The 27355-nt window shown below is 42.4% G+C and overlaps 1 protein-coding gene across 10 annotated transcripts in view; it reads right to left on the bottom strand.

Annotated features, from left to right (window-relative positions):
- The window catches only part of RGMB (repulsive guidance molecule BMP co-receptor b), a 44644-nt gene that overhangs the window by 4697 nt on the left and 12592 nt on the right, over nt 1-27355 (bottom strand). Inside the window, exons 3-8 of one of the 10 annotated variants that reach the window (XM_032476409.1) lie at nt 24231-24289; nt 22136-22374; nt 21777-21903; nt 21094-21169; nt 17632-17900; nt 12016-12524 (exon numbers count right to left, since the gene is read on the bottom strand). In XM_032476409.1, the coding sequence (XP_032332300.1) occupies nt 12016-12524; nt 17632-17900; nt 21094-21169; nt 21777-21903; nt 22136-22144 (990 nt within the window). In that variant the 5' untranslated portion in view covers nt 22145-22374; nt 24231-24289. Of the gene's footprint in view, nt 1-12015; nt 12525-17631; nt 20680-21093; nt 21170-21632; nt 21946-22135; nt 22375-22496; nt 22630-22692; nt 22809-24230; nt 24290-27355 lie in introns of those variants that run through there. The other 9 variants (XM_032476410.1, XM_032476416.1, XM_032476412.1 and 6 more) reach the window with 9 other exon arrangements.

The following is a 27355-nucleotide window of genomic DNA, read 5'->3' as shown; positions in this document are numbered from 1 at the left end:
CACAGGCCAAACACGCTACGAGTGACTACAAGCACGAGAGGGACCCTCCCGCCTCCTGCAAAGGACCTAATCAAAACAATGGACCCTTGTTAAAAAGACCAGAAAATGTGCTGGCCCCGCTCCCCACCCTTTCTCTGCAAGTCCTCACCACCGCCCTCAAGTTTATGTCTCAAGCTTTCTCCCCAACTTGGCGAGCATTTGCTCACACGATTTAATTCCACATGCTCCCACTGGTGCTACTTGACTAGAATTTTCCAGCCATTTCATCTCACTTCAGCCAGTTATAAAGCCAGATCTGAACCAGCTGTGCTGCAGCAACTGGTTAAATTCATATCCGTTGTTTGCAGCTGCAACTAAAAGCCAGACAATGTGCTGTGAAAATGCGTGGTTTTCTCCCTTCCTAATTAACCTGAGCCACAGTTTAATTTCACGACCAGCCTTCTCACATTTCAACACCTTCTTAACAACCTGAAGGAGGTGTACCAGAGATGATTTCAGGAAATTTGTTGTGCATCCAACCATAGGACCTTCCACAGCGAATGGAATTTTGAGCTAGATATCTAATGGGACTATAAAACAGATTTATTTGGTGGCTCTAAAGACAGTTTGACAAGTGTTTTTTTTTTTTTTTTTTTTTGCTTTGTTTTGTTTCTTCTAAGGCAAGCTGGGATCCCTCAGAGGTGAAAAGATTAATTCAAGTAAATTCTGCACCTGAAAGAGTTGAAAGTTAATACAGATGGCTAAAATAAGGGTCAGTAATAGACTTTTCATAGAATCGCTACCCACATTTTCAACTAGAACACTCACACTCAAAGAATAAGTGAACTCTTCTACAACAGCTAAGTAATCTGTTCTTCTAGTCTAACAAACCTCAAATTTAAACCACCTTGGCATTTTTTGTTCACCTTAGGAAAATGAAAGAGGAATTAGTTTTGTTGGGACAACACAACAGAGAGATCCAATTCCAAACAAGTTTCCAAAAAGGCAAGCAAGGGTCAAGAGTGCACCGCTCCACGTCTCACCTAGTCTCTGTTGTTTTCATTAAAAACACCAATTCCAATTCAGGAATCACTGCAAACACCTCTCACATTATTGTCCTCTGCTATGCCTGTGACACGAACAGGAACTCCCACCCCTCTAGAAGATCAAGTGAAACTTAAAGCTTGACCTCTGCACTACTACCTACACTTACAGAATATTCCAGTTTACCTAACAGGTTTTTGTCTGTCTGTCCAGTTTCCTTGGCGTGTTTTCTCTATGACACAACGAATCTGGTATTTCTCTTGTTGTTCCTCTTCTAGGTGAAATACTTTCTCACAGAGCATACATGCCCTTGAATCAAAATGCTGAGGCTGACGGACTGATCTCAAAGCACGAGAGAGGTTTCCTGAGTGGTCCTCTGTAGTTGAAGTAGGTACTGAAGAGGTACCTAGAGATACAATCAATGTCAATGCAGAAAACGCTGGGTAACAGTTTCATATGTCTTCCAAGTTTTGTAATGTAATTTCATTCCTCATACAATTACAACTTGAGGTCTGAAAAAGCAAGCACTCAGCCATGAAGGGCCAGAAATTCATTTTCAGATTCTGTCTCCTTCAGAAATACGTAACTTATTCACTCTTAAAAATTCTTACTTTAAAAACATTCAAAATTTAATTGGAATATTTGGAAATTCCACACGTTTTACCTTTCCAACTGGCGGCCATAGGAAGGTAAAAACAGGACATTCAAAATTGGATTCTAAAGCTCTCAAACAGACCACTTAAAGACATCAGCTGTGCTACTCACTCCCCCTTCTAGAACTGATGCAAATGCTGTAATAACTCAATTTGGCACATCTGTTCTATGCCACACCATTTATTATTGATGGACGGCATTTCTGTGCATTTAAAACATCAATGCCTTTTGTTAAACCTCCCCTACCCAGCCCCTCCCAACCCCCCATCTCAGACAACCCACTCCAGTCTCCTCATTCATTTTTAATGCCTCACTCCCTGAGATCTTTACCACCCACAGGGTCTCTTAGGAAGAAAAAGATAGCAGCTACAAATCAACCTTTCTACATGTGAAAGGCAATGAGGAGTTAAGGTCTGCTGTGAAATACCAATATTTAGAGGCACCTGCCTCTCCTTTCTACCAGGAAAAAGAAAAAAAAAATCAACAAAAAAACGAGGTAGCCAACAAAAAGGAGAGCCAGGCACTCACTGCCTTGCCAATGTTACAGACAGAGCTTCCTCAGGCTCAGCCAGCCCTGCAAAGTGCTGCGCAGAGGTTTTCAAACAGCAGAATTCCCCACTTAACTCTTTGTGCTTATTGTATTTTGGAAGAAACATTTATCGGTGTTTAATCAGGCCATTTTGCACTGCAAAACAAGTGCAGGACCTTCTCAGAATCCTCAAATACCACAACTGGACTTTTAGATCAAGGGACTCCCACCTCCTGGATTAAGATGGGCCAGCAAACTGAACTGAAATAGTCAGAGAAATCAGTTTGGAACACAGGAAAACACAACTTTGATATGTACCTGGTTAAAATTCTGCTTGTGTTAAAGGAATATAAAATGAATTTTATTTCATATAATTAGCTGATACAGCTACTTCCTCAGATCCTCTGGGTGCAATTACAGGCCATGACAACAGGCGACTGTGGGAGAGGAAGTGGACCTGTGCCCGTGGCCCCTCTGCTCTGACCCAGCTCAGGGGCAGCCCCTACAAGCCAACCGCGAGGCTAAGCAAAAAAGAAACCATTCCAACAAGACCACATGCTTCAAAGGAAAAACATGCGTGCTCTATCTCCAGCTCTGAAACACCTAATCTTTACTTCTGAGGGCCGATCTTTCTAAACGTGGAGAAGTCAGAGCCAAGGGAACCCTGAAGCACGGAGAGGAAGTAGAGGCCTTTGAAGGCACCTCTTCCAGTGTTTGCCCTGGTTACCCACCCCTCGCCCGCGTCCCTGCCTGGCAGAGAAATCAGGCATGTGTATCTCGGGAAGGAGAACTCTGGACCTCTCTATCTTGAAACAAGAGCAGGAAATAAGAGCATATTCAGCTAGAAAAACTTCCTGTTTGGACAACTTCATATAAAACGTAGGAGACGGTATGTACCATATTTAAGGGAAAAAAATGTTGGGTTGGTTAGTAATTGGTGCTATTGACACTTTTCCTGAAAAACTAAGAAAAAAATCCACTAGAAAGGTGTGAACTTAATAAACTGGATGTCATTTTACCACCACTATCAGCCTATATGTCAGCTATCTACCTATAGGAAGTCTGAACTTAAGACCTACAAAAGTGTATTTTTTCTTAAATAACTTCATTGGACTAGGACAAGAGACTAACAGGAAGACAGGAGTACATGTGTTTAAAAGAAGTGTGGTAGGGGAAAAAAATCACTCTAGAATCCTTTTAGGGCTTGAATGAGACTATAAGAACGTTTTCCCTTCTAAAGAGGTAACAAAATAGGTTTCTCTACCCTGACGAGTCTCTTTCTATAGAGCTCTTGGTCTAGGAGCACTTACAGGATTCTAGAGAAATGGAATGGATCAGACTTCTTTATTCCTCAGTGTTGCCCTAGGTAATGCATGCAGGAACAAGGGCTGCCTTGGCTGCTGGAGGGGTTCTTGGCAGCAGACGGAGAAAGAAGAAACCAAACCAGAGGGGAAGGACACCCACAGTTGAGGCTGCTAGGGTGGTCCAGGGGAGAAGGGGAGAAACATTAAGCTCAGTGGTTGGAAAGAGCATGTGAGAGAGAGAGAGAGAGAGAGAAGCAGGCCCAGGGATGGCACATAAAAGGGACAGGCAAAAAAAGGAAAGAAAGAAAGGAAAGAAAGAAAGAAAGAAAGGAAAGAAAAAGGAAAGAAAGGAAAGAAAGGAAAGAAAGGAAGAAAGGAAGGAAGGAAGGAAGAAAGGAAGAAAGGAAGAAAGAAAGAAAGAAAGAAGTCAACTTCCAAAGAGCAATTTCTGCACACTTAAAACAAGGAACGCTGGAGTATAAATAGGCTCAGAGGCAGGGAAATCGGCCAGTTTCCTTGTAAAGACCAGAGCTATTGCAGCGCTGAGTTTGGGGAGGAAAGGCCTCTGGTCTTCACAGTCTTAGCATTCGGAGAACTCCACAAGGGACTTCTTATTTGTTTGTTGCATCCAGACTTCACATTATGAGGAGGCCAGCAAATGTAGAACTCACTATGCTTCTGACGTGAAGTCAGGCATGTGTGGACAGTATTACAGGCCTAGGCTGCCACTGTGCTTTAGACCAGAGGCTAAAAATATTCTGAAAGGTGAGAGCCAGGGCCCAAGGCAGTAACTCCAGGGGCAGGAATCTGCCCTAGCTGGTCTTGCTTTCAGGGATCTCCCTCCTCATGGGGGTGGCAGGACCTTGGGCAAAGGCTCTGGGCCTTGGTTCAGCACAGCTGTTTCCCAAACCCATGGGGATTAGGAAATCACAGCCTCTTTGATCATTTTTTCAGTTTTGGGAGTTGATTCAAAAAGCAAAAGGGCTTGAAGGCCTTCATGATATACTCCTTTTCTGTCACTTCTAGGTTCAATTTCAGGTTCTCAGGGCTATTAAAAAAAAAAAAAAGGAAAGGAAAGCCCACTCAGGAACTAGGTGGTTAGAGGCAGTGACTATACATTTCAAGAAGCCAGTTAACCAGAAAGCTACAGAACAGTCTCCCTCTGTCTTCACCTTCCCGAAGCAGGGAGAGAGGAAGGCGTGGACACCACACCAGTGCATGTGTGTGCAAGTGTGTGGACGTAGACCCACCTTTAAATGGCAAGATTAACCCTGACCCCCATTTCAGGAGCACATGCAGAGGAGATGGGAAGTCAGTGTTTAAATGCTGTCACATCAGTTCTATACACAGGAATACATCCTACTTTCCAACACTGAAAGAACCCCACTAGACGTAGACAAAGGTTCTGTGGGCTCCAAGTCTTAAAATAACCAACTCACTGGGTCATACGGAAATCCTCTCTCCACAGACCGTTCCACCTGAAGTTCTTTCTAGACTCAGCAGCACTGTTTTCACTGGTTAAGTTCTGTATCTTAGGTGTGTGTTGCTGTTCTTGTCAGTTATCACTTACTGACAAGCTGAGCGGTTTAAGAAGTCCTGAAGTTACCCCACCCACAAGAACACAATTCACGACAGTGGAAAAGCGAGTTCTATGGCAGTCAAAACAAACAAAGACAAAATGGGAAAGGTAGCATTCTCATTGTTCAACACTGTAGGTAACTCTTACATGCCACATTCCGCACAGGCAGAAACTGTTTGGTTAGCATTAATTGAAGCCAACAAAAAAAGGGTACCAACCATCCAATGTTTCCTCCTTGCCCCTTCCTCTCAAAATGTTGACTCAAAAGAAAATTTAACAGGGTAGACAGAGATATTTGGAAAAGTGACAGAAAAACAAGTTCTAACTCTCAGCTGTGTATCAGACTTGGCCTCGTGCCTCTGGTTTAAGCTATGGAGTGTGTTACCTGTTTTAAAGTCGCAGAGGCCCACAGCACCCACACGGAATCCTGCCTGGCTCAGGCAGGAGCTGGGTGAATTGCACTTACAAATGGGAGATTCTGAAGCTCCCCTCGCTCTTTCCAAACCACCTCTGGGACAGAGGCAGTGGCACAGTAAGGAAGATTCAAAATATAAAACTGGAAGATACACTGACAAAAATTTTACACATTTTTAGATGGTTTCCACTAACATCTATGTTTCTTCATTCCAGAGACTAGAAAGACGGTAAAAGACCCATTACTCAGGGTATCTGAATGTGCATGGACAATTTAAAGGTGTTCCTTGCTTGGGAAGTACAGCATCAAGAATAACCAAGGTAGGCCCACTTCTGTCTATGGAGCTAGTAATTTCTCCTCTTTTTTCTGCTTCCTTTCCTCACGTATGCTTGAAAATCCTTTTACCTCCAGACAATCTGCCAAACCTATATGAAGCAAAGTTGACTAGTTCCTGGGCCTAAGATTTTATAATTCAGTACAAACAAGAGCTATGCAGGAAACAGCTGATTTCTGCTCTTCTAAAAACTATTCTTTAAATAGTTTCAAAATTGTTTCTATAGTAAATAAGTGCAGGGAGGATAAGGATATCTAAGACACGCTTTTGTGAGTTTTAAAGATGAGATGGGACCCTGAAAAATGAATTTAACTAAGAACTGGCGACTCTGATAGTCAAATTCCTTAGAAAGCTTTTTAATATTAAAGCAAAGATCAAAAATCTTTCAGAAGTTGCAGCCAGGGTTCTAGACTCTGCTAGATTATATAGGACTGAGAAAACCTAGGGGGAGGTGAGGAGCCACTTATGGGAGGTGGAAAGGGAGACTGTGCCAAATCCTAGGGGTAGAAACACTGACCCATGACAGTGACCAGTGGGGTGGGTTATGCCCTAGGTCCAGCAGCCCATCTCTCTGGGTCACTCTCCTGTTCCTTCCTAACACCCTGAGACAACTTGTTGAGTAGCAGCACTTGAAACCAGTTCATGAATGTGGACCACCAATGTTCTGAAAAGAAACCTTGAAAATAGCTGTTTTGTCACATAAACCCAACAATTCTCCACCAACAGCTGCAAATTTTAGTTATGTGTTTTAGACTGAGGCAGAGATTACATTCACCTCTGCATCTCCCATACACAATAGGCCCTAAATTCTTGGTATTTCAAATGCAGAACCAAACTATCATACATTTGATCAGAGAAATGAGTATAGTATACTGAGCAGGGAGATACAACTGCAAGCTTCTTTCCCATCTGTTCCGCTATATGCCTCAATTGGTCTTTTTTTTTAAGCATTTCTGCAAAACAAGGAGGACCATGACAAAGAGAAAATCTTAAAGGGATGGCAAGAATTACCTGAATAACAGATATTCACAATAAAATAAAGAGCAATCTCAGATTTTAAGGATTAGTTACAATGTCTCTGCCAGACATTTGGTGCTCTCCAGAAGAAAAGGGCTCTATATTCTCAAAGAAAATGCCATATGCCCCCCCTGCAATGATGCTGCATGCAAGAACAGTGACCATAGTAGTCAAAAGATAATCCAGCAGATGGGAGAATGAGGCATATCAGTTCACGAAAATAAGAACAATCACCACTGTGGAGTGTACATTGTCTCCATCAACATACTAAAAAGGTAACCGGTTACAAAAACTTGGCTACAGAAAAATGTACTAGGCCTAGGGTCAAGAGAGGACAGATTTCCAAATCTTGATGCAGAGATATGCTTAAAAACCATAGTTGAGAGCCTTTGCAATGCAGGCACCTCTGGCTCTGATTTTGTAACCAACAGAGAATGACCCAGAAAACTGGTTTACATGCCCACATACTGCTGTCAAACAACAGTACATGATAAGACACATCAGAAATGAGGAGAGGGCCCAAATCATGCTCTAGGACCTTACAACTGAAGAGTGTTTTATCCCAAGGGAACACCTTGGGTTACACAGTTTGAAGAAGACAGCAAGCAAGAATGAGCCAAACCAACAAAGTCTTTCTGTATCTCTACTATCAACAACCAGTGGAAGTTTTCTGGACATTTCCCAAAAAGTAGCTAGAGTTTGAAAATTAGAAATAATTATGGACTTCTGAAAATACAGATACTTGATGGGCAGGGTCTCTTCCCATGCTACGGACAGGCCAAGTGCTTCTGCCCAGGGGATTATCAGGAGCTGGTGGCCCACAGCTGAGTGGCACCACAGTACACAAGGTACCTCAGAGAGTGGTCACCTGGCCAACAGTCGCAGGGCTTGGTCAAGCACGAAGAATACACCTTTTTCCCCAAATCAAACTGCCTGAAGGTAAGCCATCTTTTCTCACTAAAGGAAGAAGCACAGAAAAATCTGTAGCAGAACATCTACATAAAAGGACTTGCTGTCATCTCAATCCTCCTTTTTACTTGTAATTTTGTTTTAATAAGGTTAGAGAATAGGCTAAGAAAGCTCAAGTGATGGGAAAGGACATTAAAACAAAAGAAAAAATAAAGCAAATGTATCCAAATTACTTGCAAAAAGTAATTTCTAAAAATATTGCTATTGTTTAGGTAATAAATGCATTCTTGAAATTTTTTTAGAAAAGGGATTTTTAAAATTTAAGTGTAGTCAGTTACAATGTTTCAATCTCCAGTGTACAGCATAATGTCCCAGCCATGCATATACATATATTCGTTTTCATATTCTTTTTTATTATCGGTTACTACAAGATATTTAATACAGTTCCCTGTGCTATACAGAAGAATTTTTTTTTAAATCTATTTTTATATATAGTGGTTAACATTTGCAAATCTCAAACTTCCAAATTTATCCCTTCCCACCCCCTTTCCCTGGTAACCATAAGATTGTTTATTATGTCTGTGAGTCTGTTTCTGTTTTGTAGCTGAGTTCACAGTGTCCTCTTTTTTCTTTTTTAGAAAAGGGATCCTTTTCAATGCCCCTGAGAAACTGATGATTTTAATAAATGCTACTAGGAATACATTTATAAAATAATTTATTCCAAAACCACCTTCTGTAATCATGGCACATACAATCCCTTATTAAATCCACAAAGAGAGATACACAGATACACAGAATGAAGGAAACAGGAGCTGAGACTGAGAGGCTGGCAGAGAATGTGGAACGGAAGGTACAGAAGTCCAGCATCTGCACAGATGATCTGATGATCTGGTTTACTGATCTGTGTGAGGCCCAGGAGAGCTACTGCCATGTATCCCCCAGAGTCTAGATTATGTGGACTACCTCCTTCGCCCAAAACAAAAACTGCTTTTCTTCCCATGCAGCCAAGTCTGCCAGTTGAGCCTGTCCCTCTCATCTCTCTGCAGGCCTGAAGCCGCCCCTCACAAAGGTGCGGAGGGTGGCCCAGAGCTGACGTGGATCTCAGGTGAGGGGTGTGGGTGTGGGTGTGCCAGGAACCCCTGCAGTACCCCTCAGGCAGCAGACGGGGCGTGGGGATGAAAAAGCAAAACACCCGAGTCTAGTCTTTAGTTCAGGGTAGGAAATGAATGGATCCTTATACACAACAATTACAGTATCACAACTGGCCAGCCTCTAACAGTATGGTAGCATTGGTCAGTCTTTAAATCTACTGACACCGAGCATATAGGCTATTAAAGATTCTTGACCACAACAAGGATGACACACTATCTGCAATGTGTTTTCCTGGCTTACCTATATACGTTAAGGTCTCAGTAAAGCTGTAACTCATAATAAAAAATTCTTCTGAAAGATTTTTTTTTTTTAAAGCATTGCAGTAGACAGCAAGGAAAAAAATTAGATCTTTTTTGGAACTTACTTCATATGTACTTTTTTTGGTCTCATATTGTTTTTATTTTTATTGCCATCATTTTTTAATTGCTTGGAATTTTTTTTTTTAAAGGTCTTACTTTGGCCCTGGGTAGGTAAAAGGAAACTGCACTGCAAAATTTTAGGCCTTTGTTTGGTTTAATCAGTACAAGCCATACCAACATGGAGACAGGCCTTCAACAGTAACCTTCCAGATGCTTCTGGGGGCTTTGGAGAGAGTTACGAAAAAGAAGACGGAAAAAAACAACTACTAGAGGTCATGAAGCCATAGAGTAATTTGTTGCTGAACAGCATGGTCACCAGATGTGGGGAAATACTTTCCAACAGTGCAATTAAAGACCAAGCATTCTCATCGTCTGCCTGAATTTATGTTAGAAGATGGCTTTCCCCCTTTCCTTTCTGGAACGGGTGAAACCTTTGATCCTTACCGAAGTGAGAGAGGAAAACAAATCTGTACCTTTTATTTGCTAAAAACTATGATAGGTTCAACCACCCCTGAAACAGAACGATCTAAACTACTTCACTGTCAGTTATTCCATCTATATATTAGTACTCAGAAGGTAACCAGTTGTCCCCAAATATTTTCAATACAATCAGAAAAAAAAAATAGAAATCTGAAAGGTTGAATAACAAAGAAGTGCCATGTGATTTGATAGAAGGCATGGAGAATAAAACTTTGGGCTTGTGAAAAGAAACACAATACAGTTGACCTTTGAACAACAGTGGGGATTAGGGGCAAAGACCCCTGTGCAGTTCAAAATTCACATGTAACTTTATAGTTGGCCGTCCACATCCAGGATTCTGTGTCCAAGGATTCAACCAACCAAGGATTGTGTAGTACTGTCATACTTACTGTTGAAAAAAATCTACATAAGTGGACCAGTGCAGTTCAAACCCATGTTGTTCAAGGGTCAACTGTATTTTCCCAAGCACACAGCACTCAACATCAAAAGTATTATTCGAAGGTTACCCTGCAAGCCCTCAATTATTTGCATAATTGACGATGATTTTGTCCATTTCCAATGCAACTGCTTTCTTGAATTTTCAGTGTTATGTCTTTACAATGACTATTCCCAGGTCTTATGCCCTACGATTCCTCAATAATGACGGATTTTTGGCCATAGCTTGTCTTGTAACTTCGTAATTGTATAGTTTCATATTATAACTTACAGCATATACATATTTCAATATACAGATAGGAAAAATTATTTGCATACTTATAAAAACCAGAGGAGGAAAAGTTTGAGATACAAGATTTGGAAAGGCAAGATCGGGCTTTTTGGGAGCTGAAATGTAAACAGTTTTGAGTTCCCCTAAGAGGTCTAGAGCGATGTAATAGTCTTCTTGGTTCAGAGCAATGATTTCTAATCTTAGGTTTGTGACATACCCGGGGTGTCTCCAAGGTGTGTCTGGGAGTGTTATAAAATTCCTGCCACAAAATGCCAAGTAAAATCATTTAAATTCATTTAAAAACTATGCTACGTATGTTTGGAGGCAAGGGAGGGTGTTCTGGAATCAAAAGAACAAGTATTACAGAAGCTTTTTCCCTGTCAATTATACTTCAGTCCAAACCAACTGATGAATAGATAAAATAAACAAAGGAAATTAAACAAGATGAGATAATCGGTATGTATGATTTTGTGTTTGGGGGAGACAGGGAAGGAGCTGGTTACCTGGAACACTATTTTAGTAGACAACCCCTTTTGACCCCTTTATTTATTTACTAAGGCCTGAATTAGCACAGACTGGCAACTAGAAACCCAGTCATCGCTCCTAAACATTGGTGCCTTCAAGGTGGCTGAGGGGATCTCTTATGCAGTATTAGTTTCTTTAAAACAATCAACCAACAAATCAGACACTGGCAGCTAGGAAGGGTAAGCTTAACTTCATTTTGTCAGTTTCCCCCTCAGCTTCTGACTTCAGTGGTTATCCTGAGATTATGTGGGGTTATACATCCTTACTCCGTAATATCCAGTTCTTAACTTCCTTGGTTCACAAGGTTAGGAACTAAAACACCCCTGTGGGTTTGCCAATGGGGAAGCTAATTTATAGCCATTACATTTTACTATAGCTTCCAAGTTTCCAATAAAATTTTCTGATGGGTTACCACCTCAGGCTTCACAGTGTTCTTTATTCAGAACATCCATTTCAGTCACCTGATAAATCTCAACATGGATTTCTTCAAGAGATACACACATCTGCACTCACACATCACTGGAAAAAAAAAAAAAACTTTAAAAAAATTAAAAAAAAATAGCTTTATGTTTTTCTTAATTTATTACTGTATTATTTAATTATTTTATTTTGATGGGCAGGAGGTAACCAGGTTTATTTTTAGAGGAGGTACTGGGGATTGAACCCAGGACCTCATGCATGCTAAGCAAGCGCTCTACCACTTGAGCTATACCCTCCCCCCAAAAGAACTTATTTTTTTCATTAAACAGGCCTGCCTTTCCCTAGAGAACCCAACTTCACTGTTTACTTTTTATTTTTCATATCATTGCCTATTTAAATTCAGACCCACATTTTACATAAGCCCTAGAATTCCAGCGAGAAATTTCTTACCAAGTAATTTTCATTTAATCTTCCATCCATCCTGCTAATTGTGTGCCAAGGAGACCAAGACAAGTTCCTTTTAAACTAGGTCTTTTGTATCACACTTCAAAAGTCTAAGAATCAAATATCTGAAAGCTGTAAGAAAGAGAAACAAAAAAGTATGCTTGCCTTATTTGTAGCAGTAGCACTGGATCCGGGGACCACCGGCACATTCGTCACTTGAACTGAAAGATAATTATTATCTATGAGTGGCCAGGCCCCTTCCACTTTGCATGTCTGGAAGTGATCCTTGAAAGTTCTAAGGTGAGGATCTCCGAACAAGCCACAAAAAAGGTAACTGGGAAGGTTCTGGTCCCCAACCCTGTGTTCTCTGGCTCCTGCGTGGCTGTGATAGTTACAAGGGTCATGGGTCACTTCAGGGTTGGTAGAGGATGTAGGTCCGTCCTTGGAACAGTTCCTCTGGCTCATGAGGTCACTGATACCCAACACGGCAGAATGGTAGACTAGGTTACCACGGCAGGCTTTTGAAGTTCGCTGGGTGCAGCCAGCATAGGCACGCAGAGCCTTGCAGAACTCAGAGTCAAAGCCATCAATGGCAGAGTTCAGGTGTGAAGTCAGGGACACAAAGTCTGTGGTACATTTCTGGATTCGACATTGGGCCGGCTGTTGGCAGTCACCTGTGGGAAAGAAGATAAGACCAAACATTTTTTAAACGCTTCACAACTCCCTGAGCTACATGAGAAAATGACATTCTCCTCTGGGAACTGTTTGTTCTATTTCATGGACTCCTATTTTAAGAAGGCCTTCAGAAATAGGGCTGTATTGTGCTTCCGGGCCTCTCACAAAGTATGCCACTGGGAGAAAAACTGCATGCAGCTAGTTAACTTTAAACTTTAAAGCATGGGCCATTGTGAGTAAACAGGAGTTGAGCCCAGTGTTCTTAAATTAAATTAAATTTAAATTACAAGGAAATGATAAATGAAATATTTGATCAGCTTTGTTATTGTTTATAGATTTTGAGAAAGATTAGTTTGGTCTAAGGCCAAGTCAAAGATGTGAACTTTGTTTTGATTTTTGAAAACTACATAAGTAATTTGCTTTGGAAAGCACTGTCTATGCACAAAACCACGAATAAACTCTGTGTACCTCAGGGAAGAGAAACCCCTAAATTATAACACGGTTAGTTAAAACCCCTTTATCCAATCCTAGTACAGCTATAGGGAAAGAATAACAAGAGAAAAAAAATCCAAATACTAAATTATTCTGCATTTCTTGAGGGATGTTTATCAACAAATTGTAAATAAACTAACACTTAAATCTCCTGGTTTCTACAAAGTGTAAATGTTCTCTTGAAAAAATAAAGTGATTGATTTGACCAAGTTAGTCACTTATCCTGCAACGTCCATCACCCTAGGATTCCAGCTCCCACACAGTTTATCAGTAGAAGTACACTGCATCAAAAAGTACACAACAGTGACAGGTGAGTCCGCCAACTATGTTTTTTGTTTTTTTTTTCCAGAACCAGAGGACTACAGGACATAGAATTCTTAGAGGATATATAAACTACTTTTTCCCTTAAATCAGCAATTCATATAAACTTTATAATTTAAGCAAAGCTAAAAGGAAGTAATGAAAAATCATGTATTACTGCCCTACTATTTAAAAAGTCAATTTTCAAATAATGTTTTGGCCCTAGCTTCTCATATAAAAATTTATAAAACCGTTCAAAGCATAAAAAGCAGAACGAACTGCATAGTAGAACATACTAGGTCAGTGGTGTGCAACAATCAATTTAATACCATATTCCATAAAGTAGGAACACCAGAATTACTGAGAAGAAAAATACTTTTCTTTATCACCCATCTAAGACTTTATAGAAATGAACTGTAACACGTATTTGTGTTACCTGCACATTCTCTCTAGGTCTCTAAACTATGGAGGAGACTTAGACTCTTCAAATCTTAAGTTCTTCATCTGAGAAATGAGTAGGTTTTTCTAAAGTAAAAACTCTGTGATCTTTTCTAGGCATAAAATATTTATTGTAGGCAGGGGAAAAAAATCAGTCAGTAGAGTATTATTAAGTATATAATTATTCAAGATTGGGGCATAACAAAACTTCAGGATAATATCAAGATTTAAGACTTCATCGGATAAAGACTAAAACTAACACTAATAATCATCTTAGGAAGATATTTTAATCTTTTCAGTAGTAAACTGCTTTTAAATCTGAATGAAACAGCCTGTAATCTGTTTCTGGCATCAGCTGGAAGAAAAGGGTAGGAGGTGACAACCTCTCAAGATGCTTCCCCCACCTTTTTTAAATTTCAAAGACCAAAAAGAGAAAAAAAATTCAGTCAAGATTAGGTATTTGATTTAACACAAGTGAAAAAGAAGATTAAAATATTTTAATATTTTGTTGCTATGGATTTATAGCTATCACTAAATCACAATTTAAAAAAATCACAAACACATCTTTATATGTTTGGCCTCTTTTCTATTAGCTCATTGCAAAGTTGACAAAAGCAGCTCCAATATTTATAGAATTCCTCTCTCCAAAGTAGATCAGATCATTTTTCAACTATTTTCACTCCAAAAAGCAAAAATGTAAACAAAACCCCAATCAACCAAGAACCCTAAGAGGCATTAAAGCCATTTTACAGATAGGAAAATCCTGGCTGGATTATAAAAACAGCTAGTATGAAGCTCGGGGCATGGTGCCTTCCCTCAAATCCTGTTTTCCTTCCTCCGCATGTCACATCTCCACTAAATTCCTGATTCTCAAGACAATACTTGATAGCTTAAAAAAAGATCAGTAACTACTGTGTCATTTCTTTTTTCTTTTGAAATCAGATTCACAATAAGCAGAAAGCAAGAAAATAAACTGGACCAAGATCACTCAGTAATGAACAGCTCTTAGACTACATACAAATGACAGCACAAGAACTTTCCGCTAAACTTGCAGTGACGATCTGTTCTTTTTATGGTCTATAAAATCTATGCGAGCATGCACTCACTTATAATTATTTCAAATGGTTATAAGATATCAAAAGTAAAACCAGCATGGAAACACAGATGCAACTGTTTAGAAACGAAGAGAAAAGCAGGATTTAGATTCCCAGCTTCTTTTTTTGTTCCTTTCCTCCCGTCCCCCCCCCCCCCCATGCATAGCAGGTAGGTGCCGATTCATTTGAGAAATCTCACAGAAAACAGAAGTCCTTGGGTTCCTTTGTTCTGGAAGAGGTTTCTAACAGCCTTTCTGAATAGAGATGACAGGAGGGAGGAGGACTCACTAGAGACAGTGCATTCGGGTCAGCAGTTTCAGCTCCACCACAGGCTCCTGTATAATGACTAATTTGCAGTATACACCCAGAAATATCCAGGCTTCATGAATTTATAATGACAATGCACACTCTGACTGTTATAAGCGGTAAAGTAAGCCTGTCAAAATGCCAAGACAATGGCTGAGCAGAAACAATCGCAAGGATGTAGCCAAGAAGGCCATGAAGTGTATGAGTAAGCAAGGAACTCCCATATTGGATCTCCATTCAGGAAGTGCATAAGTTTGCTTACAGGGGGAAAAAAAAAAAGTAAAAGTACTCTTCATTTCTCAAGGGCAGAATTCAAAATCTGCAGCTACAGATCTATTTTTCAAATCAAATCATCTATGAATGGTGTGACAGTATTTTCATTCCAGTAAGTGAAATTTACTAAAGGATTTGTGGGTCTAGAGTTTTTATTAATGATTCAGACATAAAAACCTCACCATTCAAGACAGTTTTCTCAGTGCCAGGATGGCACATGTGAATCTGCAGTGCAATCACCAGTTTATGATAAAAGAAATGAGATATGCTGAAGTGAACAAAATGAGCCATATGGGGTGATGAGGCAAATTATATGGATCCAGGCATAAAACATATGGTAGCCCATCTGCAAAGAGTACTCAGCTAGGCTCCCTGCTCTGAGCAGAAACAACCCCAGCATTTCAATAGCACTGCTCTGCAAAGAAATCTCTCAAAAGGAGACCTCTTTTCTATAACCAGATTAATCGCTCCATTCCAACAAGTTGTCCACAGATATCACTCACCACAGCAACTCTGGGAAAATTCTAACAGAGGCTTTAGTGCGGGCACATTAGGATACTGAGAGGAGTTTCATATTCCAAGTTCGTGAACTGAGGCACCTTAATTTTCTAAACCTTTAAACCAACTTCTTAGGCCTTTCATGGGCCCAGCAAAGATATCTTCAAGGACCACATTCCAATCTTGTTTATAGGACCCTATGGCAACTAAGGGAAACAATATCGAAGCAGTCAAGAGGGACACAGTCCTGCCTACTACTTCAATTTCCGTTTCAAGAAACCTACACTCTGACATTATGGACAGTGATTTTTCACACAAAACACTCCTGAACAGATTATTCTGACACATCATGAAAAATTTTCCATGTAACTGTAAGCAGATTCGTATTATTTCCTAAGGTTCTAAAGTTACTAACTTACAGCCTTAATCATTGTAAAACTTGGTATTTACACACTTTATTAAGACTTCAGTCTAGGATTCCCCAAGAGACAGTGTTAAAATGCAGCTGTTACATCACAATGCAAAGTTACACAAAGTAAATTAAGTCGTCTCCTCAAATGACACATTTTTTCTCCATTACTTAAAAGACCTCCCGGATTTTTAACACCCCTAGTATGACTTAATAAATAAATAAAAATTACTCTGTACAATTGGGTGGCATTAAAGCCCAGGATTCTCCAGATTGCTGTCCTACAAAGATAGGACAAAAAGATCTCGAAGGAAAACTTATCTAATGCTCTAGTTGTTCTCAAACTAAAAGATAAATTATCTATCAACTTGATATTTTAAAAAGTTATTTGTCTAGACACACTCCGATAAGATACTTGTTTGTAAAGAGCGTCCTGGATTTTTTTCCTCCAGCTTTACTGAGATAAAATTGACATACTGTGCCAATGAAACCATTTAAAAAAGAAAAGTATCACATACTAAAAGGCTCATCTTCGCTAAGATGAGCGAGGAAGGCGTACTTTGCTAAGAACAGATTTCTCACAGCTGCTTCCACAGGCGAAGCGCCGACCTCCAGAAGGAAGCATGAGATCTGTCAACCTCTCCTGGGACCCAAAAACACGCGGCCAGTCACAAAGTACGAGTTTTCCCAAAAAGGTTGAAAGCTGAGTTAAAAGCAGCTCTCGCAAATACAAAAGAAATTCCAGTTTAAAGAAGTTTAAGTTACTTTGGGATTAACCCCTACGTTTTCAAACTGTGGTGAAAATCTTTCCATTTGGTGAGATTTTTCGCCTCGCCGCCCCTCCCAACTTTGAGAAGCAGCAGAAGGCTCCTTGCCTCCCCTCCGAGGAGTCGGCGGCTGCGGCGGAAACCTGATCCCAGCCTGACTTTCAGTAAACACCAAAGCAGAGTGCAATAAAGCATCCGGAACATTTGTCTGCGGCGCGCAGCCCCCGCCCGCTACATCTTTGATAAGTGGCTGTTGGAGGGGAGATTTATCAACGGTCCGAGCCGAAGGCGGGCAAGGCAGGAGGCAGGGCGGGAGGGGACGAGGCCTCTCCCCTGCGCTCTTGGAGCGCCGCTCCGTCGGCGACTGTTTCTGCAGCAGAGCCGCAAGCCCAGCTAAGGTGCATGTCAGGGGGTGGTGAGGCCTTTCCCTGCCGCCCTTCCGCCCCAGCAAGCGCCTTCGGGACCTGGGGTGTGGAGGAACAAAGCACTTGGCCCTAGGGCTGGCTCCCCTCGAGGGTGCGTCTCGTACCTGCGTGGAGCAGCCCAAGGCTGAGTAGCAGCAGCAACAGCAGCGCCAGGGGCGGCGGGCAGAGCCAGGGGCGGCGGCGCTGCTCAGCCCCGGCGGTAGCGGAGGAGGCGGCGGCGGCGGCGGCGCAGGAAGATGCTGCTCTCAAGCCCATGCCCGTCCATGCAGGTCTCGTGGGCTCCGGCAAGGGCGGCGGCGCGGGCACCGTGGCAGGTCCGGGGCCGTGGCTGCGGCATGGGCCGGGGGACGCGCCTCGCTTCCTCTTCTTCCTCCTTCAGGCCCGCGTCGGACACGGGCCGCGGCCACCGCCGCAGCGAGCAGCGCGCCGCGGGCGGAGCGAGTCGGCGGCGGCGGCAACCGGGCGCAACGGCATCGTGGCGGCCAGAGACGGCAGCGGGCGGGGGCAGAGCGAGGAGGAAAGAAGACACAAAGACGGTGAGCGAGTGCCGAGCCCCGCCTGAAGCGCGCCGGCGTCCCGGCCCCGGCCAGCGTGGGCTCAGCGGGCGTGGAGCGCGGGTGTGGACCAACAGGAGGCGCACCCAGCCCCAGCGAGCAGCCGCCCGGGGCCCGGATATCTGCGCGTCGGCCCTCGCGCTCAATCTCAGCTCCGCTCTGCCGCCCCGCCCGCCCTACACCCGCCAATCCGCGCCGTCCCCACCCCACGCTCGCCCCGCCCTCCCGCCCCATTGGCTACTAGGCGGTCCTCTCGGCCCAGTCTGCCACTGCTAGGGTCCAAAGCGCCTGCTCCGCGCGTTTCCTCCCGCCCCCAGCCAGCCCAGTGTAATTCGAGTTCCGCGTCCGCCGGCTGCGCGTCCTGTCTGTTGCGCCCGGGCCCAGCCTCCCTCCCGCTCCCTCCCGCTCCCTCCCGCTCCCTCCTTCTCTCCTCCACCTCCATCAGCGACGACCTACAGAAACCGAAGACACCAACTCTCTTGCCGTCGTTACAAAAGAACGGGTTTTTGACCTCTCCTTGAGTTAATGTGATCAGGTTCCACTTCACTCCAAGGTTTTTATTAAAAAAATTTTTTTTAAATCATGCCCCACTCTGTTCCTCCGGCTCTGGCTCCTTGAAGGAAACGGGCGCTTTTACCTAGCGCGGTGTGGCAGGTCCCTTCTCAGCCAATCACATCCGCGGAACCGCGTCCCGAGCCTGTTGCGGATGTTAAGTGAAGCTAGCACCTAGTCGCGTAGGAAATCCGAATGTGACCCGCGGTCCGGAACAGATCGGATGGGCTGGGAAGGTACCTGCCAGTTCCCGGCGGAATTCGCTGGCAGCTGTGAGAGGCTCTGTTGTTCTTGTTTCTTTGACATTTCCCTTCCCGAAAGCAGGGAGAGGTCTGAGAGTGGGCGAACTTCAACGTGTTCGGTTACAGTGTAATTAGATTAATGAGGATAGTGAGTTTTTAATGCAGTGTAGGGTAATTATGCCATGATTTGTTGTTGTTCAGTGGCTTTTCCACAAATTTTCAGTCTATTAGCAGATTAATTCAACCGCGGGTCAGTTGCTACTTTTGCGATTGTATGGATCCAATAATGAGGGGAAATGCCAATCGTCTGCCAGAGAACATGCTGCCAGTGGAGATATAGGAAGGCATGTTGTGAGGCTGATGATAGGTTCCAATTTGTTATCAGTAGGTGTGAAGTGGTATCTAATCTCAAGAATGGCCTAAAAGGCTGGGAGCCACTTCATACTGCCTTGCCTTTGCCCTTCTCCAAACGGCTCAGGACTGCCATTTTAAATTCACTTAAATACAAATCGCAGTCTGCCACTCTACCTGCTACATTACGCAGAATCTCTAATTAGGAATTTAGTATCAACCACGGAAGCGTTAATATTCCACATGTTACAATATGCTAATCAATGGACCAGGGTAATTGAGGGCAAACCTTCCATCATTCAGGCTTTCTCAATAGACATTCTGAATTGTACAAATACTAGGTCCTCAATGAAGGATGCCTATCTATTTTTACTGCAAGTTTTCATTACTTACTTATTACATACTATGATGACTCGAGTGGTAAACACACCTTTCACTGCCCAAGATATAATCCGAGCCTTGTGTATATCCATAATATGCTTAATAATAGCTTCAGAATTGCCTGGAGAAATGACTTCTGGGGGGAGTTATATGATTTTTAGGTAATATTGCAAAGTAAATACTGATAGACCAAAAATTTACTCTCTTGCAAATACTACATATAATCAATGAAATAAAGTTAATGAAATACTGGTAACTGTCTTTTAAAAGTAATCAAATGTGAACACTATCTTTCACAGGATTTTGCTAACAAAGACAAACAGTAAGATGTTTCTTTTTCCAGGATTTAATTCCACCCCTATGAAAGACACATCCCACTTTATTGAACACACTTTAAAACACATAACCAAGAATTAAGGATCAAATTCAGTTTAGTTTGAGTCTTCGCTCCTGATTTTCTATTAGTTTTCCTCCTTTTCTCTTCTCCCTCCTACATCCTGTTCCTTAAGTACAGGGGCGCTCTAGATTTTATCAACAGAGGGCACCCTCGAGTCACTGCAAATCCTAATGTCTTGAAATGGAACTGTTCTTTAGAAGAAAAACTTCATTTCTTCTAAGGTACTTTATTGCTCCTCTGTTGTAAAATTTGACAAACAAGATTTATAAGCTTAACAATTCACTTTTTACTGCTGCATAACCGTTCAGCTGGCTAGAGGAAAATGTTAATTTTCACAATTAAACCACAAGGTAGTTTCTATTTTCAAGACATTAGGTCAGTTGACACACTTGCCCGGTAAATTCGGACTATTACAAGATCCTGAATCCGCTTGGAAAGCCAGAGCAAGGTGAATGGTCACTTACAGCGCACCCACTCTCCCAGCTTGTATGTAGCAAGTTAAGGAGGATTTTAAGACTCTACAAAGAAAAATCCTGGGGAGGGAGCTAGAACACAAACATAGTATTGATGACTTATACAAGATTTTATATTTTAACCAGAAGATAACTGTGAAGTGATAGCATTCACAACTCACAAATCCACCGTTTCTTGCCACTTGTATTCCTCTTCCTTCTTCTTTGTTTTTAGGAAGGAAAGATGAGACCAGAACAGTATAGTTAGAGGATACAGCAAAGCATCCCATGGTATGAACGTGCAAAATGGACAGAATTAAAACACATGCCAGTTAACATTAATGGATTCTAAACAAGATGCGGTTTCTTCTCTTGAATCTTTATGTGATGTCTTAACTGTTCCCCTGTTAATATACAGAATCCCTATTTCCAGAAATCTAATACGACGGTCTCTGTCTAACAGATCATAGTGGGCAGCGGAGCCAGGAATCAGACCCGGGGTTGTGATTTGTGCAATCCATTCTAGAGTAACTAGGGCTCCCCGGCTGTTCCCCAGCTCACCGCGGACGCAAAGCAGGGGCTGAGGTAGCCCCGAGTCTGACAGCCCAGCGGCAAGCAGCTTGTGGGTTGTACTTACATCATTCTTAACCCTTCCGCTCCTGGAGGGAGCTTGGCGGGATCAAGGGGTCCCTGAGCTCCGGAACACGCAGGACCTGGGTGTGAGAGAAGAGACCCAGAGCCGGGGGTGAGCACTGCGCCCCCAGAAGGAGAGGGCCCGGGGCGTGCGTGGGTCTCATCACCCGAGTGTACACAGCGGGCCCCCGCGATCCCCGCGGGCTCCGCCGCGCCTCGCACCGCTCAAAGCAGCAGGTGCAAAAAGCATTTGGAAAGCGCTTGCCAGCGTGCGGAGGTAATGCGCTTCCTGTCCATTTATCTCAGGAAACCAGCGCAGCCTTCCCTTCCAAACAAAATTAACCTCTCATTAGCCAGCCACTCACTCCGAGAAGGCCTTAAAAGCTTTACCAGCTCGCTAATGTATTTAGGCTTTTCTTACAGGCAAACGCAGCGGCGGCCGTGGCTGCCATCCGCCCCGGGGGTTCCTCTGGGTTCCCTCGGGAGCCAACCGGTTACCCCCCCTCCCCCCCACAGCCTCAAGTCTGGGAAACTGTGACCAACCTGGATCCCGGTTTGTAGTACCGGGTAGACCCAACACCCTTGAACAGACTTCATGGCAGAAGCAGCCAAAACAAGTTCCCACTATGCCCCTAGTATCAAATCAATCCTCAGCTCCCCTTGTCCTCAAGGAACGGGTAAGAGTACCCAGGAGGAACTTCAATAGCCAGCTGTCCCCGGGTCGTGGGCGCTGACCCTCTTTGGAGCGCCAGCCCAGTTCGCTGCGGGTGCAGGAAGCGCTGATCAGCGGCGTGGAGATGGTGTTAGCTAGGATCTAGCCGATTCCAAGAGAGAAGAATCAAATGTGGTTCTAGGTCTGCAAGTGGCAAAAGAGGCCTTTTGGAGAGCTGGAGTTTTCTCACCCTGGCCCCCCACCGCCCCAGGCTGGCAGATTTATACCACACAGGTGGACGGAGACCTAAACAAAACAGTCCCGGCCGCTGCCTGCCGCTTGCCCCCCACGTCCCCCCGGCCCACCGCAAACTTCAACAAAATAAACAACTCACCACAGGCATTCCCTTGTCTGCAGCGCGACGCTTGCCAGCTGGGAAAATAAGCCGCAAGCCACGCGGCCGGGGCGCTGAGGGAGGGCAGCACGGCGCCCGCCTCTCCCCCCCAGGTGGGGGCAGCGGTAACCGGGGGCAGGAGGGAGGCTCCTCCTCGGGGCTACTCTCCAGGTTCCCCCACTGCTGAGTGAGCGCCTGGCGAGGGGCTGCGCCCTTCCAGCTAGCGATATCTGTGACACCTAGGGGAGGGGACAGGATGCAAATTCCTCAATTCTCTCTAGCTTTCTCGAACCTGTTTTCTCTCCACTCCTGTCTCAAAAACCAAACCTAGGGCCTCCACCCCACCCCTCCAGCACCACACCTCCCCCTGCCGGCACAACCCGGATCCGTGCAGCACGTCCGCCGAGTGGCTGGTAGTGGTGTCCCAGAACCCCAGACTCCAGGTCCGGCTCCGTTCGCGCCTCCTTCACTCACACCCACTCCCCTAAGTCCTGCACAAAGACGCCTTTCACGCTGCCAGCGCCACCCTCCGCGCCGGCCGCGGTGCTTTTGCCCACCCGCGGCACCAGCCTGTTCTTGGTTGGTGATTGTGCCAGCCGTTGCCGGGGCAGGGTAGCAGAGAACGCGTGCAGGTTGTTCTTGCTCTGCGGCTCGGCACAGGCACAGATGTGGTCCCTTGCCCAGCTTTCCACCACTTTCTCTAGCTGTCCACCAGCGGCCACAAAATACACCCCTTCCTTCCCATAAATGATCATTGAGGGTCTTCCTAGTATGCCTAAATTGGAGAGTGTTGGGGAGCAGTCGTACTCTGGACTTTCGCCAGAATAAGAAATCCAGTGATTTTTCCTGTCCATCTAAATATGGCTTGAGTTTACAGCGGGGAGAGAGGATTAAGAGAGACATCTAAGACACAGGTGAGGAAGTATGTTATAAAGAACAAGCCTACGCAATGTTCACGGAAAGACAATCGTTTGGATAAGAGTAGAAGGCTAAGAATAGAAGAGTAGAAGGCTAATCGCTTCCCTGCCTAGGCTGATCTTCCAAAGTTGAAAATAAGTGTCACAGGTATTCAGCAGTAGCTTCTGTCCTGTGAGTTTAATGCCTACGATGAGCAGGCTACTCCTCTTTGTCTAGGCAAATATTCAAGCATCCTGACCTAGGTATTTCACTTTTTGCCTCCTTAGGAGTTTCTCCCACTCTCTCCAGCTATTATTCACCTTCTGCTGCTCCAACTCTCTATAGTTTCTTGGTCTAACGCTAGAGGCAGCATAGGGCAGTGTTCAAGAGGGTGGACTGGGAATCCTTCGAGGAGAATCTAGCTCTGATTTTCTGAATAGGAGTCTTAGGCAACTGATGTCTTTGGACCTGGGGTCACTATCGAGACAGTGTATTAGGGGCAATGGCCCGATTCCTTCTGGTTCGGAAGTCCTATGACAAGAGACACCTCCTCACACCCTCTCTGTAGTTTCCCTTTTAAAGTGTTTTCCCACCTTGCTTCATCTTCTCTAAATGCCAATCAAATTGAAAAACCAAACCAAACCAAACCAAACCCGGGGATGTTTCAAGGTAAATGTAAGATATATTGAAAAATGCTCTTTTTGCTACTGAGAATTAAAAAAAAAAAAAAAAAAAAACCCTCAGCTCCTAGTCCACAGAAATAAGGAATTTTAACGCCCCCACTTGCTTGCCTCTGAAAAGCCACTCCAGCAATCAGCAGAGCAGGGCTTTGATTTAGAACCTAAAGGCAAGTCTCCCATGTTTTTCTTTTCCCTCCCACCAACATAAAGACAAGCTGCCACATAAAATAATGATGAACAAGAGTTCAAAGCAAGCCCAGAGAGCCAGTCCAGAGGACGTTTTCTAATGCAGCCGCAGTCCTTCACCACTCCCCTTCGAAGGCTGGCTTTGGACAGTCCGCAAATGGTAGGCACAAGCTGCCAGAATCTCCTTTCCCCCAACTCCTTCCCATAAATATTGGTCAGTGGAACCAGTATGTTAACTTGTCAGTCATCATGTAAATGCATTCATCAAATCAATACATTAAATTTTTCCTTAGCCTAATGATACCTTGCAGGATTTTTGATTCGTTACTCACTTTGGAAGCTTTAGCCTTAGTTCTCACTCTGTACAATCTTGTTTTCCGTGGAATCTTTTCTGAAATCAAGACAAAAAAGGGTGAAATTTCACAATGAAGTACTCATTTTTAAACTACAAATCTCTTGCTTCTTCAATTTCAACAGAAGAGTTTTAAAATTGCTTAGCTTTCATAGTACAGTAATGCACATTTACAAAATTGTCCATTAAGGAAAATTCTTAAGTACACTTTCATTGAGGAATAAGTTTCTTTAAACAATAGTGGTGGAGAAATATTTTCAGCTTGTCTAATTCCGTGGCTTTCATTTCTATCAATCACACCTACCCTCACGACTGTCCCATTTATATATCCTAAAAATGTTTATACTTCTAATTACACACTGTATGTTCCATTAATAAAAGAACATGGCTTATTTCTTCCTCCCCAAATTCCTTACCTTGCTTAATGCTGCGTAACTTTTTTCTCTTATTTCATTTTAATCTTTTTTTCCTAATACCAACAAAAACAAACCAAAGATGGGAAGAGAAAAGGGCTAAGAAATCACTTTCAGTGATTGACTCAGCATTTCTCTATTGACTGTAGACTCTTTCTGATGATTCAATGTGTATTTGCACCATCTTCTGAATTTACACTTAAACATGATAGAACTTCAGATTTTAAAATGTTCAGCTAATGTATACATCCAGCTCTTCTGGTGTCAAGGTCATGGTTTGCACACTCTTGATATTTCTAAGTTTTTCCTTTTGCAAATTGGGAGAGTCATCTCAAGAATCAAGCAGCATATGGATCTGTTTTTCAGTATTTCTTGTTTTCCTTTTCTTGCATGTTTTGTTATAATTCTTCTCTAGTTTTAGATTGGTTCTCAATTTAACATTTATTTTATTTATTCATAATGTTTGAGAATTATTACTCTTGCTAAGAAATTATACTATTTTAGATATTAGTAGCCCTAACAATAAGACTGGTAAGGAATAGAATAATTATAAAACAATGGTAGGAGAAAATGCTAATTTCTACATGAGATTAGTAAAAATATTTTATTCAGTTCAATGTTATTGAAGTTCATCAAAATCTTCTTTGTTTTATAGGATCAGTGTTTAAAATAAGTGAAAACATTAAAGACTTAAGGCCTACTTCTACTTTTAAAAGGGAGAGAATTTGCTTTGCTTTTTTTCCCCTCTATACAAAGGTGTAAGAGAGATGTCTTGAACCACCAGCTCATAGAATAGTTAAGGTAAAGAATTCTGGTAAATCATAAATTTAAAAATGAAACCTCTGGACACATAGCTAATGAATAAAGAAAATTAAAAAAAAAAAGATTATCCTTTAGAAGACGAAAACTATCACATTTTATTAGCAATGCAAGCCTAATTTTCTAGAGAAACATTGTAATTTTACAGTATTCCTCATATATACAGAATAGGTTAAACAAATGCATATTAAGTTAATAAATTTAATATCCATGAAAATGTAAATGATAATAAAAGAAAACAGACAATAATCTCCTTGAAGGCATGGGAGAAAAGCTATACTTTTTGTGTGCTTGCTATTAAAAAAGCTCTTGTTATGAATCCTTCAGCCATTCAGCACAGTGTAAGATAGTAGAACACAACACAGCAGGGACTGACCTTTTCCCTATTGTGTTTGTTGATTATTTCAACTGCAATCATTATAGACACACACAATCTTTTCTGATTTAATGTAAGTCCTTAAGGCAAAATATATATTCCCCCAAATTGTCATTTTCTTTTTTAACATTTTTTTATTGAGTAATAGTCACTTTACAATGTTGTGTCAAATTTTAGTGAGCACAATTTTTCAGTTATACATGAACATACATATATTCATTGTCACATTTTTTTTCGCTGTGAGCTACTACAAGGTCTTGTATATATTTCCCAGTGCTATACAGTATAATCTTGCTTACCTATTCTACATTTTGAAATCCCAGTCTGTCCCTTCCCCTTGGCAACCACAAGTTTGTATTCTATGTCTATGAGTCTATTTCTGTTTTGTATTTATGCTTTGTGTGTTTTTTTTTTTTTTTTTTTTTAAGATTCCACATATGAGAGATCTCATATGGTATTTTTCTTTCTCTTTCTGGCTTACTTCACTTAGAATAACATTCTCCAGGAACATCCATGTTGCTGCAAATGGCGTTACTGTTGTTGGTTTTTATGGTTGAATAGTATTCCATTGTATAAATATACCACCTCTTCTTTATCCAGTCATCTGTTGATGAACATTTAGGCTGTTTCCATGTCTTGACTATTGTAAATAGTGCTGCTATCAACACTGGGGTGCAGGTGTCATTTTGAAGTAGGGTTCCTTCTGGATATATGCCCAGGAGTGGGATTCCTGGGTCATGTGGTAAGTCTATTCCTAGTCTTTTGAGGAATCTCCATACTATTTTCCACAGTGGCTGCACCAAACTGCATTCCCACCAGCAGTGAAGGAGGGTTCCCTTTTCTCCACAGCCTCTCCAGCATTTGTCATTTGTGGACTTTTGAATGATGGCCATTCTGACTGGTGTGAGGTGATACCTCATTGTAGTTTTGATTTGTATTTCTCTGATAATTAGTGATATTGAGCATTTTTTCATGTGCCTATTTGTCATTTGTATTTCTTCTTTAGAGAATTGCTTGTTTAGGTCTTTTGCTCGTTTTTGGATTGGGTTGTTTGTTTTCTTCTTGTTAAGTTGTATGAGCTGCTTATATATTCTGGAGATCAAGCCTTTGTTGGTTTCATTTGTAAAAATTTTCTCCCATTCTGCCAAATTGTCATTCTTAACATTACATATGCTCTGTAAAAAATAAACTTCAAAAAGTTGGAAAATAACCTTTTAAGAGAGGTAAAAAACCTGTGAAGTTACTCTTCTGTGAACCAATTTAGACCTACCATGGTAATTCATAATTTCTTCTAGAGGAGAAATTTCTATCCCCACACTCATCTGTATACACAGTGGCAAGAAAATTTATAAAATGATGACAGAATGGAATATACCACAATCCTTAAATGCCATGAAATCAAATACATTTGAGAAATTGGATAACCTCAATTCTAATAGCCAACATTACCCAATGAGTTTAAATAATAAAAAGTTAAGTGTGTTCTAATATATAATG

Source organism: Camelus ferus, chromosome 3 (assembly GCF_009834535.1).
Source record: "Camelus ferus isolate YT-003-E chromosome 3, BCGSAC_Cfer_1.0, whole genome shotgun sequence".
Classification (NCBI taxonomy): Eukaryota; Metazoa; Chordata; class Mammalia; order Artiodactyla; family Camelidae; genus Camelus; species Camelus ferus.
The sequence above is the reverse complement of the archived record's forward strand: the minus strand, read 5'-3'. Positions and strand labels throughout refer to the sequence as shown.